This window comes from Ochotona curzoniae, unplaced genomic scaffold (genome assembly GCF_017591425.1).
Source record: "Ochotona curzoniae isolate NIBS_2020 unplaced genomic scaffold, NIBS_Ocur_1.0 contig_2692, whole genome shotgun sequence".
In the NCBI taxonomy this organism is placed as follows: Eukaryota; Metazoa; Chordata; class Mammalia; order Lagomorpha; family Ochotonidae; genus Ochotona; species Ochotona curzoniae.
Genome location: NW_024465556.1, coordinates 4,587,831 through 4,609,280, shown reverse-complemented (window position 1 = coordinate 4,609,280; position 21,450 = coordinate 4,587,831). Strand labels below are relative to the sequence as shown.

The window sequence follows — 21,450 nt, the reverse complement described above, 5'->3', positions numbered from 1 at the left end:
TATGCAGCTGAGCATACTGACTGATTATCGTAAGAAGAAAAAATGGCTTCCCATTAACAAAACAATGTTTTCAGCATTATGCTTGCAAGATGAAAATAAACATGACAAAGTGTCCTATTTTAGGAATAAAAATATGAATGAAATTTCTTAAGTTTCCATTGTCTCAAGGGTCTCTCACTTCAGGTAGACTCCTGGGTCACTGATTTAAATCAGTTTCCATATTGCAACACATATAGTAAATCACCAGGACTGTTACTTCATTTCCTTACATGCAGTGTTCTCTCCTTAAAATTCCTTCCTTCATTACTTTCCAGATGAGGCTTAAAGTTTTCTCCAAGGTTCCCTTTAAAAATAACCTCAGTTTTAAAACTTTGCTTTATTGATTCACTGTACTGTTTGTCTGGGGGCGGGGTGGGGGAGCGTGGCGCAAATACATCTGGCCTATTTGTTCTTTTTAAAGGAAACATATAATATTCAATTTTTATTGCTCTTGGTTCCATCACAGGACAAGATTTGAGATGGACCATCTAGCAGTGAGTGGTATAGAAACCATATGGGTATGGGAGAGTTACAGGCCAGGAGACAATTGGGAATACTTGTTTACCTGTAAAAGAGAGTTTGCCTGATAAGTTATCTTATGTTGTGCTCTAAGGTGTCCCACCAAAAAGAAAAATAAAGGGAAAGAGGACAAAAGAGAGAAATCCTGCATCCATAAATGGCTGCAATAGCAAGTACTAGGCCAGGCTGAAGCCAGGAGTCAGGAACTCCATGAGGGTCTCCTGCAGGGTTGGTGGTGGCCCAGTCACTCACAACACCTTGACCATCAACTTGTAGTTCCCAGGCACATTCATGGGAAGCTGGATCTGAAACAGAATAGCCTGATCTCTTTTTCTCCCCCTGCCAGTTTATATCTTATTTTCATAGCACAGGAATCATGCAGAAAGACAATTTACAAAGTATATCATGACTATTCCAAGGTAACAAACTTTTTTCAAAGGAAATAAATAAATGCAAGGTGAAAACCATGATTTCAAAGAATTCATAGTCGAGTGGAAAAGTTAGGACATTTAAGTATGAAAATAAGTGGCAGCACGTAGAAGTATGTAGCTGATTGATGTATGAAAGTCAGAAACCAATGACATGAGATTGAAGATGATAGAATGTACAATAGATTGAATGGCTTCTTAATGGAGATGGGGAAAGGACAGTTTGCTTGAAGCAATAACTTTTGTTTAACTCAATACATTCTGTTTAGGGTGGGTGAACTCAGGACAGTAAAAGTGTGAAAAGCGAGACTTGGAAGCAAAATATTGGAGAATTTGCAATATATCTTCAAAGGATATAAGTGCCAGAGTGGTAACAAAATTGAAGAATACAAAATCGAAAGTAGACAAGTAGAGAGAGAGAAAAAAAAATAGAAAGCAGTGTTCCTTAAAAAACAATCTTTGAACCATCTGATGATCATCATGTAACCTACTTTTTGGAAAATGCACATTTTTGTGCTCTCCCCAGGATGACTGAATTAAAGTAACTGAAACTATGGCATGAAAAATCTGTATTGGCCATGTTCCCTATAAGTTTTTTTATATATTTTTTTCATTGGTATTAAAAGTAACTGGTATGGGAAATAGCTGTTGATAGCTTTTCCTTTCTGTTTTCAAAACAGAGAAATAACATGAGAAAAATTAAGTTGTAGGATTCTGGACTCTGTCATTGTTCATGCCTGCAATGATGGACATATGACTGAGTATGAAGAACTATATGTTAGTAATGATATAAAGGAACTAGGTGGGGGCAGGGGAGGGAATTGGGGAGAGGATAAGGGAATATGGAACTGTATCATAAAATGATAGCAATAATAATAAAATGTAAAAAAAAATTAAGTTGTCATAGAGGAGAGCTTGGAGAGAGGATGAACAAAAGAATAAGTCACTGTGAAGTTAGTATTGAGTCAGTGAGGTAGGAAAACTGTTGGAAATATGAAAAGAAAAGGCAATAGAAATTGATGATTGGTAATGAAGTGAAAAGCATAGATCAAGGATGATTTTATTTACACTTTCCATTGTAGGACACGTTGGCAGACATCCATTGTAGAAAATTCTCGGCAAGAAGGAATTATTTCCAAAAGATTTTCAAGATTGGAAAATAATTTTTTCATTGTTCCCAGGAACTTTTATAAGCTCAATTATTCAATCTTGTCCTGTTTTCATTCTTCATTGTTTCTTATACCTAATTAGTCCCCTATGAAATATCTTTTTGTTTTCTTAAGATTCATTTATTTTCATTTGAAAGAGTGTTGGTTCACTCCCCCAGTGGTCACAGCAGCCTGACTGAGCTGATTTGAAGCTTAAGCTCGTGGTCTCTCACATGAGTACAGGGTCCCAAGGCTCTGGGCCATCCTCTGCTGCTTTCCCAGGCCAAGCATGGCGCAGGTTGGGAAGTAGAACAACCAGGATGCAAACTAGGGTCCATCTGGGATGCCTGTACCACAGGTAGAGGATTAGCCAGTTGAGCTAGCTGCTCCCACCAGGTAACATCTTCAAAATAATTACAATCAATTTAAAGTCAATCATTTTATTGTGTCACCTTCTGTTTTGAAATTATATTCACTTTTATTTATTTACAGCATACATTTACTTTCAAGATTTTGGTAGAGATTGTTTATGTTTTACTAAAATGCACAAGAACGCTGCATCTCTAGCCATTTCTGTGACTCAGTTTTGTTATGAGCAATCCTTACTAGATGAGCTTTCATAAATGCTAGTTATGCTTTAAGGGACACTGGGAAAGAGACTCTTTCACTATTCAAATCTGTACTAGTGAAAATTTCTTAACCCAAATGCATTAACAGTTACATGTTTGACTTCAAAATTATCATAATGGAACACCAAAGGTTCCTTGTATGCAGATGAGTAAAAATTAATTTTTATTTTTCTTTTGTATTTTTATCTAAAAGACAGAAAAACAGAGGGATACAGATTGAGTGGTCCTCCATTTGCTCTTCTCTCCACAGTTGTCTGCAGTAAACAGAGCTGGGACAGGCCAGTACTGAACTGCCTTTGAGTCTGACACTCGGGTGCAGGGACCTAAGTACAGCTGCCCCCAATATGTGCGTTTTCAGGAAATTGTTTTAGAAGTTGAGTGTACCTTGATCCTGAATCATTCATTCTGGTGTACCATGAAGGCATTTCTGGAAGCAAAATATTCATTGTCCAAACACCTATCCCAATATTATAACTTATTTAATGTTTGTGTCTTTGGAATTAGATAGGCATCCGTTATAATATATCCACCCCTATTTTTTGGTAAATTATCTTAAGTTTTAGGATTTTCAACTTTCTGATAATTTGACTTAGTTCAGTTTAATTTCCATTTTTACTACAAGTGTTCAAAATGTTTAATTATATTTAGTTAATAATTTTTTGTTTAAACAAAAATAAGCCCAAGTTTGTTAAAGAATTAAAGATATTGCTTTGATTTAATCATATGTTGCAAAAACTACAAATATCTGTTTGATAGGTATTAACTAAATACTTTCCAAGAACTAAATTTATCCTGTTTATTGTACTACATAGTTAACTATAGTTAAATTAGTTTGCCTATTGCTCCTAGAATTTCTGCAAAACTAATTATTTAAAGTGATGAGTCCTAGAAGAGTAGTAAATTAAACAAAGTTACACACTGAAGACGTAAATTATGTTTGCACAGGCACCTTTTTCTTCAGTTATTATTTCATGGCTCAGTCTTTAGAAGTGAGTGACATGTCCTTGGGGAAGTATCTTTTTACATTTAAGCAATCAAGCAAGCACAATTTCATTGTAAATTAGGGGGTGACATTTTTCACTGACAAGCATAAGCCAGGGCTTATTGCTACTGCAAAAGATTCCCACAGTGTGCTTCCAGAATATTCAGATATCCGAGACTTAAAGGGCCTAGGATCAGCCAAATTTGTTTCATCTTTTGCCTCTGTATACTTTACCATTTAAAACATTCACTCTACTGTTGTAGTGTAACAACATTCTATAAATGGTAATTACTTATAATTAGGAAGTTTCTGTAATTGTACAAAACCAAGAAAACGCCATGTCACAGCTTTGCACTTTAAAAAATATACTCACGATTTTCTTATTTTTTTAATGTGACTGTATACACATGCACTTTTGACCATGTGTGCTTAAGATCTTGAGGTTTTTCTTCCCATTTTGTTTTGTATTTAGAATGACTTTATGGAATTAGGTATTTAAAGAAAAACATTATAAACATCATTTTAAATATTCAATCATATGGGTACACTGTAATTTGTTTCCCTCTTCCTGATTTACTGCAAATCTAGTGTACTGTACATGTGGCATTGAAAACAGTATGCGCTTTAATCTTGGAGCTTTAGTGTCCATGACTGCACTACACTAATAAGGAGAGATGTTAGCTGCTGAGGCCGTCACGCTGGGCCCAGAAAGCATACTTTTTCCTTAGCAGAGAGACCAGGGTATGGCTATTAACATGTCTGGCTCTTATTAGGAATAGTTGACCAGCTACTTGCAACCTCTTTAAGACCTCTTGAGACCTCAGCTTCTTTGAAATCCAGAAGAGATAATGTAGATTTCAGGGGTTTGTTGAAAGATCTTAGAGCAATTTTGTAAATACAGAAACCATTACAGGGAATAATACAGAGAACCATTTTAAAAAGAGTAATGTGCCCTTTGTCCCTTCTGCAAAATATGACAAACTGAATTTCTTTTAACTTCTCAATGTAACTGTCTCCAATTTTTTTAGACATACTTTCTTGAGTCTCAAGAAAGAACATAAAACAAAAAAATTGTTTTCTTATGAAAATAAAACAAAACAAAAAAACAGACAAAAAAAAGTTAGAACGTAGTACGCATGCCTGTAGCTGTCTGTCTATGTTTCGGGACCTGTGTGACCATTCAAGCCTGCGTATGTGAGATGACTAACGACAGTGTTATCTTTCAAAGTATGTAATAAACTGTATTTTTAAGACACAATATTCAAATTTCTTTCTTTTTGATTTTGTTTGCTCTTTGACTTCACCAGATTAATTAATCACTTTTTGAAAATAAAGCATTGTTTGACCTTAAAAATGTACTTTCATTTTATGTCAAACAATTCAGAAGTAATCATCTCCACTATCATTCTGGAAGAGCAAAATTGTTATTCTTAGGCCTTGAGCATCAGCATCAGATTCTCACCTCAAATATTATATGCTGTCAGCTTTCGAAATTGTTTTTTGTAAATTTGTAGTTATGCCACATAACGTACATACTTAATGAGACAATACTTTTAACTTGTTTTCCAATAGCATTTTATTTTTATTGGGAATTCTATTTGCAGTAAATAACAGATATGTTTTCCAGTATGTTTCTTGATATCTTTCATATCATAACATGAAAAAATTTATTTTATAATATGCTAATAGGATGATATTAATCCCCATGTTATTACGGTTCTTTGTTCTTCTGATGATGGTGATGATGGTATTACTAATATTTTCTTCTTCTTACTGAGAGGAATGATTTACTGAGACACATGAAGTAACACAGACAGCAAGTGTTTATTGCTTTATATGAATTTTTCCTTTATTTCATTGTGTATCATTACCATCATACTATGTGTAAGCAGGTTAAGCATAGAGTTGATCACCTGTACAACATCAGAGAATATGCTGGGGAATTCATATTTCCTTCAGTCTTTTGTTCCAAAAATGTAATTGTTTCAATTTATTTTTATTAATATAACAGATATCATGTGTTTCACAAATACAATTTTAAGAGCACAGGATTGTTTTTTATGCCTCGGTTTTCTCTTTCTTTCCCTTTTTCTGTCTTTGTTTCTTGTTGATTTGCTTGCTTTCCATTCTCTGTTTCTTTCTTTGCTTCCTTCCTTCCTTTAGATTTCTTAGAAGATCAATTTATTTATTTACTTTTTTTTTTTGGTAAGGCAAATCAACAGAGAGAAGGACAGACAAATCTTCCATCCACTGGTTTACTCCCCAGTTGGCTGCAATCGTCAGGACTGAGCTAATTTGGAGCCAGGAGTCAGGAACTTCTTTGCTATGTCCCATGTGGAGGCAAGGATCCAAGAAATGGAACCATCTCCTGGTAGTTTTTCAGGAATACTATCAGGGAGCTGAATCAGAAATAGAACAGCTTTAAATAGAACTGGCACCCATGTGGGATGCTGCTGATGCACATGAAGCCATCACGTGGGCCCTTTCTTTAATTTTTGCAAAAACGTATTTTAATTTGCTTTATAACCCTCCAAAGAATTAAATAGGTAGGGAGTAGATGGCCACTGTTCCCAGGAATAAAAACAAGAGCCATAAGTTTAAGTTTTTATTGTTTAAGTTATAACTGCAGCACTTTTCATTGATCCTTAGTGGTCCTTTGTTAACACTTTTTGTTGATAGAGCTACCATCTGTTCACTCAAAATCATTTTAGTTAGTGAAATAACTTTTAGTTATGGAGAAGAAGCTGAGCTAAAGGTCAGCATCATTGTCATGCAAAGTTTCCAAAAAGACCATTTAGATTTCACAGGAATATTACAATACTGGCAGTATCAATGAAAGTGAGAGTATTGGGTGAGACTAATTTGATATTTGATGTTTATGGAGAGAAATTCAGTATACAAAATTATCCCAGTTAGGAAAATTTTTAAGTGCAAACTATACCAAACTTCATTGTTTAAATGGTTCTTTTTTTGACCATATTACCTTCACAGTGGTAGTAAAATTGTCGATGTTGTCATTTTCTTAATTAAAAGACTTAGGTGAGAATCAAGTACTATTTGTTACACTAAACCTGAATGTGAGTTTTTTGGAGCCATTATTTACAAGTTTAGTTATTAACCTTTCAGCAAAACACATACACAGAACGTGTGTTTTCTATATCAGCAATAAAATCGTGCAAAGGCTAATCAAACCAACATTAAGATTAGTTTAGAAAACTATTAAATGAGCATCAGAGGACTCAATCTGTCTTGTTGAGGTGTGGAAAATAAACCATGTATATAATAATAGCTGAATATTATTGTTACAGAGCAAAACCAATGATCTGTCTCATCATAGTAAACTTAATAATTACCTGTTTTATAAATATCAGTAATCATATTCCTGCTTTTCTGATTAATACACTCTTATGCATCACCTCATACTTCCTTTAACTTATACACATAGACATTTTATTGAAAAATTAAAATGATCTTCCTAGTAAAAGCAGATTAAATGCTCTTTTCAGGTGATCCCTTTATTCTTAAACATTAGTTTGTCAATAGATTCATTCATAAAATCTGTAATGGAGCATGGGATGAATTTGTATAAATAGTAATATCAAACATCTTCAGGGTATTTCCAAATGGACTGTAGAATTGTTAAATGGTTTCTGATTCTTATTTGCTTATTTTAGATTTTAGGTCTATCACCTTTAAGAATTACTCTTAGTCATAGCAACTTGTAATTATTTGTTTTTATATTTTAATGCTTAACATCTATTCTTTAGTTAATTTGTGAGAGTAAAAATAAAGCTAGAGTAATTCATTGTATTGCTTTATTGGTTACAGTACTCAAAGAATCAATTTGTCAGTAAAATACGTGAAAAAAAATCTCAAATATACAACAGCATTAGAAAAATGTGTTTCTATTTAATGAAGGATTAACTTCGTTCTCTTAATATCAGCAAATGTTAAATCTGGCATTGCAACAATTCCAAAATTCTTACTTCCTTTGCTGAAATTGATGACCTAGAAGTTCTCTTTTTATCTTTCTTTAACAAACATTAAGAATGTTTCTCGCATTTGCTCATCTCATATGCCACTTCAGGAGCTTACTGGCTCAGTGGATTAAAGCACTGGTGAAATGCAAGATTTCCTTGCATAAATACATGGGGAAAAATATAAGAAGAAAATGAAGCACAGGGTCCCTGAGCACATAGAAAAAAGTTACGGTTTCTGAACTGAAACTGAAATTAATGTCACCCGGCTTGTGATTTCCTTAACCCTGTGGTTCTGCTGTCAGTGATAACATCGTGTAATCCCAACATCAGTTACGCCAGCAGAGAATATCAAGGACAGTCCTGCTTTAGTTCTCAAAATAATCAGTTCTCATCTTTAAAATTTTGCACTGTGATAGGAATTAAAAATCATTCTTTTCGCCAAATGTGAAAAATGGGATGTAGATTGTCATAGTAGAAAGCGGTCCCCTGTACATTTGTTCATTCTGCAAAAATCAGCACCAACTCAGCTCAAGCAGGCCAAACACCAACGTAGGCAATCAGTTATCCTGGGCACCACCTGCACCTGTCAGGCACACGTTATCAGAAAGTCAGAAACGGGAAAAGAGTCAGGAGTCAGGCTCCTTGGGATGTAAGAACCCAAATGGCGTCTGAAGCATTGTGTCAAGTTCCCACCTTTGGTACTGATTTTTATGTTAGCTATTACTGGATTTATTAGTTATGTTAACAGTTTGGTGTTAGCAAAATGAATAACTTGGAGTTTTCAAATGACACAGACCTAGGTGACAATTCCAGCATCAGATGATAATGTCTGATAGTGTTGTATCAGTGACCATTTCCACAGTTAAATATAAGTTTTATCAACCGGTAAATTTGTGTATTTTTGTTAAGCTGATGGATGATGAAGATTTAATTCAGTAGCACAAAGAACATTCCAGCTTACTTGAACAAAATTTATTGAGTGGAATAATAAAATAAATTAATATTTTATGTATGTTTAACTTTCCAGAGATACTGAGATGGCAAAAATTAATGAACTAATAAAATTAAAAACAAACTCATGGAAATGTATCCCAACATAGTGTTCCTCAGTATTAAAATAGCATTTTATAAGATGAGCTTAAGGGCCTGGCATGCTAGCATAGTGGCTAAAGTCCTATCCTTGCATACGCTAAGAACCCGTAAGGGTGCTGGTTCATTATGGCCTAGGAAAGCAGTAGAGGATGGCCCAAAGCCCTGGGACCCTGCACCAAGTGGGAGACTAGAAGAAGCGCCTGGCTCCTGGCTTCAGATTGGCTTCTGATAACGTACTGATTATCTCAGGCCTGGACATTGCAGTCATTTGAGGACTGAATCACTGGGGGAAGATCTTCCTCTCTGTCTTTTCTTTTCTCTATAAATATCTGACTTTCCAATAAAAATAATAAATATTTAACAAAAAAGGACTTAACTGAGTTATTGTAATAATTAAGATATGATATAATTGGAATTTTTGCTCATAGGTTAAAACAGGATAGCTGTTCTATTGTGCACTGAACTGGTACTTATAAAGAACTTCTAAAACTACTTAATTGCGTAGCTTAAGATTTAAAGGTAACATATAACGTGTCAATTAGATTCTTATTTTTTTAAGATTTATTTTATTTTCATTGGAAAGATAGATATACACAGAGGAGGAGAGATGGAGAGGAAGCTCATCTCTGCATTGATTTTTCTCCCCAAGTGACCACAACAGCCAGAGCTGAGACGAGCCGAAGCCAGAAGCTGGGAGCTTCTTCAGGGTCTCCCATGTGGGTACAGGGCCCCAAAGCTTTGGGCCGTCCTCTACTGCTTTCTCAGGCCACAAGCAGGGAGCAGGATGGGAAGCAGGGCTGCCGGGATTAGAACCGGCGCCCATATGGAATCCTGGTGCGTGTAAGATGAGGACTTAAGCTGCTAGGCTACCGTGCCAGGCCCTAGATTCTTATTTTAGGTACTAACCAGAATATTCACTAGCCTACTTCATTATTATAGCACTAAAAACATTGATGGGGAAATGTGTAGAAGATGGCATATGTAGTTTTATATTATCACTGTTGAATCATAAAATAACAAAATTTGTTACCAGGTGAGTAGCTTTTGCGAGTGGAAAGAAATTAATAACTGCTCTGAATTCTGTTTTTGACTATTTATACAGTATTAAAATGATTTCTTACTGATAGAAATAAAAAAGTTATGCAATATGATGTGAGTCTTTCACACAGTTAACAGTCTTAGATAACTTTGCATTTCATATTTATTTCAAAGTCAAAAAGTTTTATTGGAATTTGAAGACATTGGTTCACTAGGCCAGTTTAGTCCATAGAAATGTCTTTAAAATAAATACATACATTTTTAAAAATTAAAGAAAATCATATTTTGAGAAATCATGCATGTGGCTGAGCTTATTTCATTTTTACAAGTTGGGTCAATATTGAAATAGTAAAATAATTTCACATGTTAGTAGAATAAGAAAATTAATGTGGTTTTGTTGTATGTGGAGCATAATAACAGAACAAAAACATGATAAAACAAAAAATAAAAAGCATATTGCTTCATGTGATCATGAACAAAGGGTGTATAAAATAAATAAATCCCAAATGTTAATCTCACACATATAGATTACATTTTGTACACTATTTATTATAAAATTAGGTAAAGCATATGATATTTGTATTTGGGTGGACTGGCCTATTTCATTAAGCATAATGGTTCTTAATTGCATGCATTTAATTACAGAAGGGAAGATTTCATTCCTTTTTGTAGCTGAATGTTATTCCATATTGTATATATACCACATTTTCATTATTCAGTCATCTAATGATGGGCATTTGGGTTGATTCTATTTCTTAGCTATTGTAAATTGAGCTGCTATAAACATGCAGTTACGGGTAACTCTCCCATATGCCACTTTCATTCTGCTTGGATAAATTCCCAGGAATGGGTAGCTGGGTGATATGGTAAATCTATTTTCACATGCTTGAGGCATCCTCATACCCGTCGCCCATAATAATTGCACAAGCTTACACTTTCATCAGCACTGGATTAGAATACCTTTTTTCCCACATCCTCAATTGCATGCATTGTTTTCTGATTTCTGTGTGGTAGGCATTCCAACTGTGGTGAGGTGAAACCTCATCGTGGTTTTGTTTGCCTTTCCTCTGATGGCTAGTAAGTCTAGCATTTTTCCATATGGCTATTGGCCATTTGAATTTCATTACTTCAGAGATGCTTGTTTATGTTCTTTGCTCATTTTTAAACCATATTGTTTGTTTTGTTGAGTTCTTTGAGTTCCTTAGGGATACTGGGTATTAATACTCTATCAGTTGCATAATCTGCAAATATTTTCTCCCATTCTGTTGGCTGCCTCTTTATTGTGTTAGTTGATTTGTGGTGCAGAAACTTTTGTGGCTTGTGAGTTTTTTTAAACTCATTTTTCCATCCAGATCTAAAGTCCCTTGTGTTACAAATAGAGAACAAGAATTAAGAACACATGTGCAATCTTATAACCAAAAGTTAGCAAGCAAATAAAAAATAATTTCATCATACTGAACTCTCACTGCACAGCATTCTATATGTATTGTGTTTCATCAATTTCAGTTGAAATGTTTTGAATTATTTAAATAGAATGAATCTCCATTCCTCATTTCCTACAAGTTTTATAGTTACGTTCCAAGTTTACCTTAGCACCTCATACCTCAGAACACTTGCAAGCTAGTTCAGCTCACTTAACCAAAATAACTTTTTTTTTTTTTTGCAAAATTTATTTATTTGTAACGCAGAATATGGGATAGAGGGAGAGACAAAGAGAGAAAATTTGCCACCCACATGGCCATGATGATAGGAGATGGGCACATCCAAAGCCAGAGGACAAGAGCTTCTTTCAGGTCTCCCACATGATATGAAGAAGCCCAAGCACCTATGGACATCCTCTGCTGCATTCCCAGGTGCATTAGCAGGAAGTTGGATCAGAAGTGGAGCAAGTGGAATCAAACCAGAACGCATATGTGATCCCGGTGCCACAGGTCGTGGCTTTACCTGCTAAACCGCAGCGTTGGCCCCCAACCAAAGAATGGTTTGAATTCTAAATCTTAAATTTAATTATGCAAGTTATCTATGGAACAAATGATATTTTAAAATCTTCAGTATCCATAGAGTCAAACAGATAAACACATAATTGAATATAGCAATTGTAACATATTTCTGTTCTTTGAAGGCAAGCATTAATAAAATTATTCTTCCACAGAGTATACCACAGTTACTTCTCTATGTAGTCTATGTAAAGACTTTGTAAATTTACAGTGAATAACTTAACCACATTCATTAAAATTTAAGGAATGAGCCCATGTGACATTGTTAGGAAAACAAGAGTTACCTGACAACTTAGACAATCACCAGTTGTTAGAGTTCACCAGTGAGAGCATCTGCATCTGCTTATCCCATAGACACTGCCTTGTTCTCCAGAAATTTCTGAAGTAAAATGGCATGGTGGCTGGAGTGTAGCACATAAGTTCTTGGAAAGTGAATGTTTCTGTAAGATAGCCATTGGCTGTGACTGACAGGTAGAGCTGTAACTTTGCACATGTGCTGCGAGGGCTGAGTTTGTACAGGCACTACAGCAATCATATCCAAAATTGGTATGCACTACTAGGCAGTGTCAATAAAGTGCAAAAGGAAGCTAAATAAATCAACTACCGCATTGCATTAATTTATTAAGAACCTTGCATTTCATGTTAAATTTTATTTATTTGTTTGTTTGTTTATTGCTATTAAAATGGCCTGTTTTGTAATCTATAGTACATGAACAGATTGGCTTTTACATGGAAACTCTTGCAGTTACCTGATCGTATGAATAATTTTGAATAACAGAATTATCGGAAAGGATGTATAGCATAGGAATTCTCTTTTTAAAAAATGCTACATGTAGAATTGTTTGTTGCTTTCATTACAGTGACAATATGTGTCTGGTAGTAAGATAGAAAATGGGATTATTTTGAGTGAGTTCTGATGAGTGGTGGCTGACTGGGGTGCAGGTCAAAGCCCTGGCACTGCAGGGAAGCGTGTATGAACTGTCATTAGCTGCACTTCCCTGCTGGCACTTTTCTCTGTGGACCCTGCACACTTCCCCTCTGGATTTTAGCTCCTCCAGTTCAAGGAGAGAGAGAAATAAGAGGAAAAACAGAAGTGTAGCCGCAGGGTATGGTCCACACATTGGAGTTAACTAGTTTCTCTGACCCTTCCCAGGGTAGGACAAACCCTGTTACTGAGTTCTTACTAAGATGAGTCAAGTTGTTCACCCAATTATTTCATCAGCACAGACATATTGTATACGAGTAATGCACCTGTTGAATCACTAGCTGATATTGACTGTTTTAAGTTAGGACCATGGAAATCTAGAATAAAATGCTAAAACAAGTATCATTGAAAAACAGCTGCTAGTCAGTTGTACATTCCTATCAGATCGTCATTGAAATGCGTCAGAAAAGTTTACTTAAGTAATGCACTGGAATATTGATTTGTATCTACTTTTTGAAAAAATGATAGTAACTTATTTCCTCTTTAATCTGATTACAAATTATGTACACATATAGGATTGTCTGAAGATTTTGTTTATTCTTATTGGAAAGTAAAATTTACAAATTACAGCCATAGTAGCAGGAGCTGAACCGAACAGAAGCCACATTGCTTTTTCTAGGTCAAACAAGTGGGTGCAGTCTCCCCGGGCACTGGGCCATCTTCTGCTCTCCTGTGCCACAAGCAGGGAGCTGGGTGCAGCTGGTATGCACAAACACCCATATGGGATCCCGGTGCACACAAGATGAGAATTTACTCTCTAGGCTATGTGTCAGATTCTATAAGAATATTTGAAAAAGATTTTTCTTGGACGGCTGAAAAGCACCACGTTTTTCTTTTAAAATGATTTGTGGTATATTTAATGTAATTTGAATGATAAAATATATCCTTTGTGATGCAATTAACATTTATTCAGATATATTGCATTTTGTTCAAGGGATGTTACTTGTAAGCATTGATGACGCTTATATTCCTTTGTGGAAGAAGCATTGTCCGGAAAGTGTTTACCTTTAGTATTGAAGCAAAAGTACTACAGGAACTAAAAAATCATGTCTTTAACTTTTATGCATACAGTCAAGAAAAGTATATTTTTAGTTTATGAATTTTTTGTTACTTCATAAGGAGTTAATATTCAGCTATTTTTACTGTAGTGTAAGAATGAAATGAATAAGAGTGAAATGATAATGACTTAAACTGGAGTTGTTTCAATTCAAAGTGCATTTTTGTCTATTAAATTGAGTAAAATCAATTACAAAGCCCTTATGACTAAAGAAATAGCAATGAGTTAATATTGTTATATCAAAAGCATTATTACCTATATTCTGATTTTTTGGGAGATTGAGTACCCTTGTAGGAATGACATTCTGGGGACCCAGCGTAGTAACCTAGTGGCTAGAGTCATCACCTTATACGTGCTGGAATCCCATATAATTCCACCAGTTCTAAACTCAGTAGCCCCACTTCCCATCCAGCTCTGTGCTTGCAGCCTGGGAAAGCAATTGAGGACAGCCTAAGTTCTTATGACCTTGCACTCTTGTGGGAGACCCAGAAGAAGCTCCTGGCTCCTGGCTTCAGATTGGCTCAGCTCCAGCTGTTGTGACTGCTTGGGGAGTGGACTATCAGATGGAAAATCTTCATAGCTGTCCTTCTTCCTCTCTGTATATCAGACTTTCCAATAAAAATAAAATACATATTTATTTGTTTCAATCAAAAAGAATGGCATTTTGATTGAAGTTATTTCCATTGTTATTTTTAAGTATAAGTATTGCCATGCATTTTTATTTTAAAGATTTTATCTGTTTTATTGCAAAGACAGGTCAGATTAATGGAGAGACAGAAAAATCCCTCTATCTGATGATTTACACCCCAAGTGGCCAGAGTTGTCTGAGCTAAGCCTATTCATAGCTAGGAGCTAGGAAACCTCTTCCAGTCTCCCACACAGGTGCAGGATCCCAAGGCTCTGGTCTGGCCTCTACCTCCCATAAACTGGGATACTGGTGCTTGAAGGGGGAGGATTAGCCAATTGTGCCTTTGTCCTGGGCCCTCCATTGCTTTTTATAAGTTTGATTTAAGAGATAGAAAACAGACCAAAAGACTTCCCAGTTGCTGAATCACACACAAATGCCCATAACTTGCTGTTATGCACCAGGTCTAAGCCATGAGACCAGAAATCAGTCTGGGTCTTCTAATTGAGTGTCATGGAATCAGGTACTGGAACTGGAATTGGGAGTGTAGCCAAGACTCAAACTCCGAAAGTGATGCAACTCACTGACAAATCTATTGCTAGGCCAAATGTTTGTTCCTTGGCACAATTTTTTTTTCTATGAGTAATCCCTAATAAAAAATATTTTCTTTTTATTGTCCAGGCAATACAGCGAAAGTGTACATTGAGATTCAGGATGAAAATGATCATCCTCCAGTGTTTCAGAAAAGATTCTACATTGGCGGTGTATCTGAGGATGCAAGGATGTTTGCTTCTGTGCTCAGAGTGAAGGTAGGAGGAGCTGTATTTAGATACTGAGTTAAAGTAAAAGGGAAGAGTCCAAGATTTGTAGATGAACATAGCAGTGCTGTTTACATTTGCTGTGTAGTTATACTTGTTATTTTAAATGCCTGAAATAGATGTGGAATTTAATTACTCAAATTAAGTGTAGGTTAATTATGAGGTAAGTATGAAGCAGCTTTTATATTACTTTTATGAAAATGAGATCAAATTACTTATATTTTATACCGAATAAATGTTGCTATAGTTTCTGTGTGATTTGGCTAATCAACTTACTCATGTTTTCAAGATCTGAAGAGTTAACCCAGGTATTAGTTCTGAAGGGAGGGCCTGTGGGAAGAGAAGGAAGTAGGAGAGAATGGAAATCCACCTAAAAGTAGTGAGAAGTTAGTATCATGAGGGAACAGATATTAGGAAATTGCAAGATCTTGAATCATGTAAATGACTCAATTTATGAAAGAGTAAATGATAAACTTTGAAAATTCTGCTATGGCTACTTGACTCTAATTTGCATGGCCATATATGCAAAGGGAATATACAGGGATACTTCAAAAGCTCATAGAAAATGGAATTAAAATGAAATCTTGTTTTGGTCCAAAAATTTCTCGAAGCTCATACACAATAAAAGATCTTCAAATACTTTATGGCAGATGTGTATTGTGAATGAATTATTGCATGGATTTCCATAATTATTTCACCAAAATACAGTTATCTTTAAATTCCACCTTTTTGTAATGAACTCTCTGCAGTACCCTCATATTGTGATGGAGAAAAAGAAAGCAATAAACCAATAAACCCAGCTGTTAGCATATGCAATTAATAAGATCTATTATTTAGGATGTATGTGTATGGCTACTCCAAGAATATGTGGTAGGTGATTTTCTCAGTCTGTATTACTTAACAATATATGTATTTGTGTTACTATAAAAATAGGCATGCTTAGGTTATAGTCTTTGGAGACTGCAAGTCCGAGATTATGTAACTATCTTTATGTGGCCTCTGGCAAGTGCTGTGTAACTGTGTGGATGTGATTGAGTGTGAGAGAGCAAAAAACAAGCAAAGAAGCTGAAAGTGCTTCAGAATACTTCATTCTAATGAGAAGTCATCTGGGCTCAGGAGGAGTCCTGAACCACTCCAAAAATAAGCCGTTAACCTGAGATGCCTTGAACCCCTTTCAAGGTGCTGTCACCACGGCTAAATTCCTACCCATAAAGATCCAACATATTATTACAAAAGCACACCAACCAGAGCAGAGGTATTGTCTTGTGGCATGAACTTTAGGAAAATTGGAATCAGTGGCAAAGGATGCAAAACATTGCTGTATAGTCAGCAATTGAAAGATAGAAGAATGTTACCATCTACCTCTCAGTTCTAGTTTTGCAAAATATGTAACTCATGAGAGCTACAGAAACAAGTATCTTTTCTAAATAAAGGGCCAGGGATGTGGAAGGATTAACGATTAGATGTAAATTAATCAGGAAGCTTGAGTTGGTGATTTTGTTAATGATAGACGATGAATCCGATGAGACCCTGTGGAAGTTTGGTGGTAGGGGTTCAACTGAAAAAGAAAGACGTTGTAATATGGTGTTTACAATCCTATATGAGGAGATGTAGGGTTGTAAGCTAGACTGCTGAGAATGTACAGAATTCTCGGGATGAAAAAGGCAGATGTAGGATTGATTATTTCTGCAGAACTTTGAGGCAACAGTCCAGCAGGATACAAGGCTGAAAGATAGGCACGGAAAGAATCAATTAGAAATCGGAAGAATCAGGAATGAATGAATGACACAAGATAAGCAGTGGTGATCAGGGTTGAGTCTTGGCACATACATGAGCCAGACACAAGAGCCCAGAGCAACTCCCTGAGTCCATTTTTAATCTATGTGCATAAATCAAACATGACATAAATCGGACGGGCTGAGATTCCTAGCAGGTTACAATAACGGTAATTAGTGAACACGTTCACCGGTAGTTGTTTTAGTTGCTTGCTCCTAGGTGCCAGGAAGTCTGGTGCTAAGTGAAAAACCCCTCATGAACACAGGCCTGTGATTCCCCTATCACCAAGGTAACCAGACCTCGATGCCAGCATTGCAAAATCTATCGCTGTCCATGACAGAGGCCTTATCAGAGGGAGGCATGCCTTCGCTCTAATCTTATTCTCATGAATAACCATGAGGGGAGCTAAGGACTTCGTCTCCATCAATGAGCTGAAGTCACCTACCTGACAGACTGGGGACTCCTCTGAAATCAGGCAAAGGTTCTGCCTGCTCACCCATACTTATAGGGCTCTTTAGCTTTAGGCCTAGCTTGGTTCAGGCTGCATCAAGCACAAAATACCACAAGGAATGATGAATGATACTCAGACACATGTAACATCTATCAAGGGTAATGGAACACTTTTTAAAATTAATTAATTAGGTTTTTTTTAGGAATGCTCTCTTTATTAACTTAATCTTCTGAGTCAGAGCTAAATACCAGTCGTGAGATCAGACTGACTCAGAGATCTCGTCTGTACCTCGCCATAAGGCAAGCTCACGAGGGGGAGCGAATAGTAATTATTCCTCCAAAATAAGAAGTCGGAATAAAAATTAACTTAGAAAACTTTCCATTGAACTCAATATTTACTTAATCAACTGTTATGAAAATGCTCAATCCCATGTGCATCAAAAACAAAGCTAATGAATATTAAGCATAAAGGATATGTATGAAATGTTGTGATATTTAGGCCAATACTTTCCTAAAACGGAAAGAAAAATCTTGAAGTGTCCAAAAATTAAGTTCTGAGAAACAGACTCTAGGAGAATGCTAGAGAAATATAATTTTCAAGTAATATCAGTATTGAATTAACCAGAAATCTGTTTTTTTTAAAAAAAGAATATTGAAGAAATAAACAGAAAATCTGCCCTGGAATGTTTAGTTTTCATTCTTGTCAAACTGTATAAATAGCATATCATGAGTCTTAGTGAGGTTACCTTAGAGTAGGTAATAAATATCTTAGTGAAAAAAACTCTAAGTTTCATGTTAAATAAAGTAATAATAATTGAAAAGGCAGAAATGTGCCAAAAACTAAAGTATGAATGGATACATCTAGACAGAAGAAAAAAGGTAAAAAGGTATTTCTAGATTATGTGATAGAATTGCCTACAAAAATGGAAGCTGCAGCAATTTTTTCTTTGCTATTAAATGAACCACAGCATGACACATAATCTTTTTTGCCACCTCCTGGGCATATTAATTGTATGTTGTGTTAGTAATCATCACGAAAATTAGGAGCAATTAATGAGAAAAGGACATGCCCTCAGTAAAAGTGTGTCTCACCTCCATTTATATGGGGCTTATTAGACTAAACACAAATAAAACTTTGACTTGCAAAAAGTCAGCTAGTGGGGCAACACCACTGCTCACAATGTAAGTAACTCCATTTCCTGCCTGTACTTGTAGTATTCTGTTTAAGCTTTAAAGAGATACAGTGATGAATATACTTAGAATGAGTTAGTTCCTACTGGACTTCAATAGAATATTTACAACAGAAAAAAATTAGAACAGGTAGATTTTAATTTCTATTGAAATTTGTCAGTTCAATGTAGGTGTCCTTTCTCTCTGAAATAAGATCGTAATCAATCAGTAGACAGTCACCCAGGCCTGTCAGTACAGCGTTTACGGACAGACCCTGCATGATGGTTTTTCGGGGGGGAAATGTATGTTCCTCTCACAAGATTTGTGGTTTGGGATCATTTCCTGAATATCAGATGAATAACAACACCCGAAGAATGATTTTTGTTCTGTTTACATGCCACAGTTCAGATGGTAATGTGATATCCCATTGAAGTGAGAGCAGTATAGGATATTAGGTAAACTTGAAAAATTATTTTTTCCCAAATCGTCCTAAAATACAATCTTTGTTTCTTACTCCCCATTCAGTATTGACCTTATCTTGAATTGAATCATCCCAATCATGTTCAGTTTTAGCCTTTGAATGTTTGCCAGACAAACTATTTTATAGTATAGATGGGTAGAAAAAGGCAATTAGACCAAACATAGGTTGGTCAATATTTTTTGACCATATTATAAACAAATAATTAAAATGGTGAAAAGTAACAATCTTGCTAAATCTGTTAGCTAGAAATGACTTCTCAAATCTTTGTAATTCAGGTTTGTCTGAGGGCAATTTTACAACTTATGAATGCATATTCATACAGTTTGAAATACTTTTGCCAATTTTGCAATGTGTATTTCTAGGAAGCTCTTACTAGTAGATGATCTACTGAGTACGGATCTTCTGTATGCTAGACCAAGTTCTTCCTTATGATCCACTGAAACACAAGTATTTACAAGTACAAAAACACTTAAGACATAAGAAAAAGATAATTATTTCAAATAACTATACTTGATTATCGCATGTATATATTTTATTCAATTCTAGTTCTATAGTGTGATGTCTAAAACAAGTTGAAAACCTTCCCAATGATTGGTTAACAACTAAAAATAGTAGGTGACAAATTCAGAAATGGTATGTTCTAGTTTGCAGAGAGGATAAACGCACACATGTACATGTGTATGTACATGTATAGGTGTCTATATATTATAATTACTAAAATACCCAACATTGGTTACTAACTGGGAGTAGGTATTGTGTTGCGCAGGTTAAGCTGCTGCTCACAATGCTGGAATCCTACCTCAGAGTACTGGTTCAAGTTCAGGCTGCTCCAGTTCTTGATCAGAGGGTAGATAAAGGACAATGGCCAAGTACTTTGGTCCGTGGCAGCCAGGCAAAGGACAAGGATGGAATTCTTGGCTCCTAGCTTTTTGGTTTTTTTTTTCTTTGCCTGTACCTATTATGGTTAGTTGGGGAGAGGGGGAACAAAAGTGAATAGAAGATACCTCTTTCTCTTTTAATCAGCACATTTTTCTAGGTGTATGTTATTAATGAGTTTTCCACATTACTGAGTTCAGTTGAGTTTTTCTGGCATTTTAAAATAAGAGATAAATAGCTATGCGTTAAATATATTATAAAAGACTTTTCAGGGCTGTCCCTGTGGTGACAACATGACCTAAAGAATGCAATGGCAGAGAACGTTGTAATAATAGTACAATGGAGATTCAAAACAAACAATAGGAATTTTTACAGAAAAGTGCAAAGTCCAAGTCATACTTCGCAATAATAACCTTGAGCATAAATTGATTGAATTTATCAATTAAACAGCATGATTTGGCTGAATGGATTTAAAAAGTAAGAACCCTCTGTAAGCTGTCAGCAAGAAACACAACCTCTCCAACAAAGGTTAGAAATAGATAGTCCATGCAAAAGGAAGTAAAAACCAAGCAACAGTGGTTATCCTAATACTAGACAAAATTGACATTGAGACATGAGCTGTCAAGAAAGAAAAAGAATACCAATGTGTATTGATTAAGGATCAATACAACAGGGTGATATGACTATTGTAAATGAATAGCCACTCAATGCTAGAGGCACCTATTTATTGAAACGTTACATTGCAAAGGGGAGGAGCTCACAGACCCATGTGACCCTCAAATTGCAATGGAGAGAGAAGGAGTACGAGGAAAGATGGATAAAATGAATGCTTCTGTTTTTCTTCCTGTGTGGATGGGGCCAGGGAGCAGCAAGGGAGGTCCATCACTCCTTTGGGGGACAGTCTTTGGTTGTTGCATTAGAGACTCCAGTGAGGGGAATGATGTTCCAAGGGTGTTACTGCAGCTGTGTTGATTGTTCTGAGAGGCTATTGGCGTCCTTGTACCAGAGGTGCAGGATTCTTTCTAAAGCCGCTAAGGTGTCCTTGTCTGCATTTGTGTGTCTACAGACCTAGATGCATGCTGTAAAACCTGACTTGAAGTGTTGTTTGTCCTGCTCTTTTTCCATCCACTGAAGGGGTGCTGGTGTTCCTCTGTTAGCTTAGATGAGCTGCTTTGTTTTTGAGATGCCCCTGGGTGTGTTCTCTGTTGGATGGACATCAACAACTGAGAAGGCCCAGTTCTGCAATATGTGCTCCAGGGTTGGACCACATGTTTGTGATTTCCCTGAGATTTGGGATCTAAGCAGAGCAGTCCAGTTGGAAATCCTGTAATAAAGCTCACTTGGGAGGTCTTCAGACCTG

The 21,450-nt window shown here is 35.9% G+C and overlaps 1 protein-coding gene across 4 annotated transcripts in view; it reads left to right on the top strand.

Moving 5' to 3' along the window:
- PCDH15 (protocadherin related 15) overlaps positions 1–21,450 on the top strand; it is a 496,526-nt gene that overhangs the window by 416,634 nt on the left and 58,442 nt on the right. For all 4 annotated transcript variants that reach the window (XM_040975792.1, XM_040975791.1, XM_040975790.1 and 1 more), the window contains one exon: positions 15,201–15,328. In XM_040975792.1, coding sequence (XP_040831726.1) covers positions 15,201–15,328 — 128 coding nt within the window. The remainder of the gene's footprint in view (positions 1–15,200; positions 15,329–21,450) is intronic.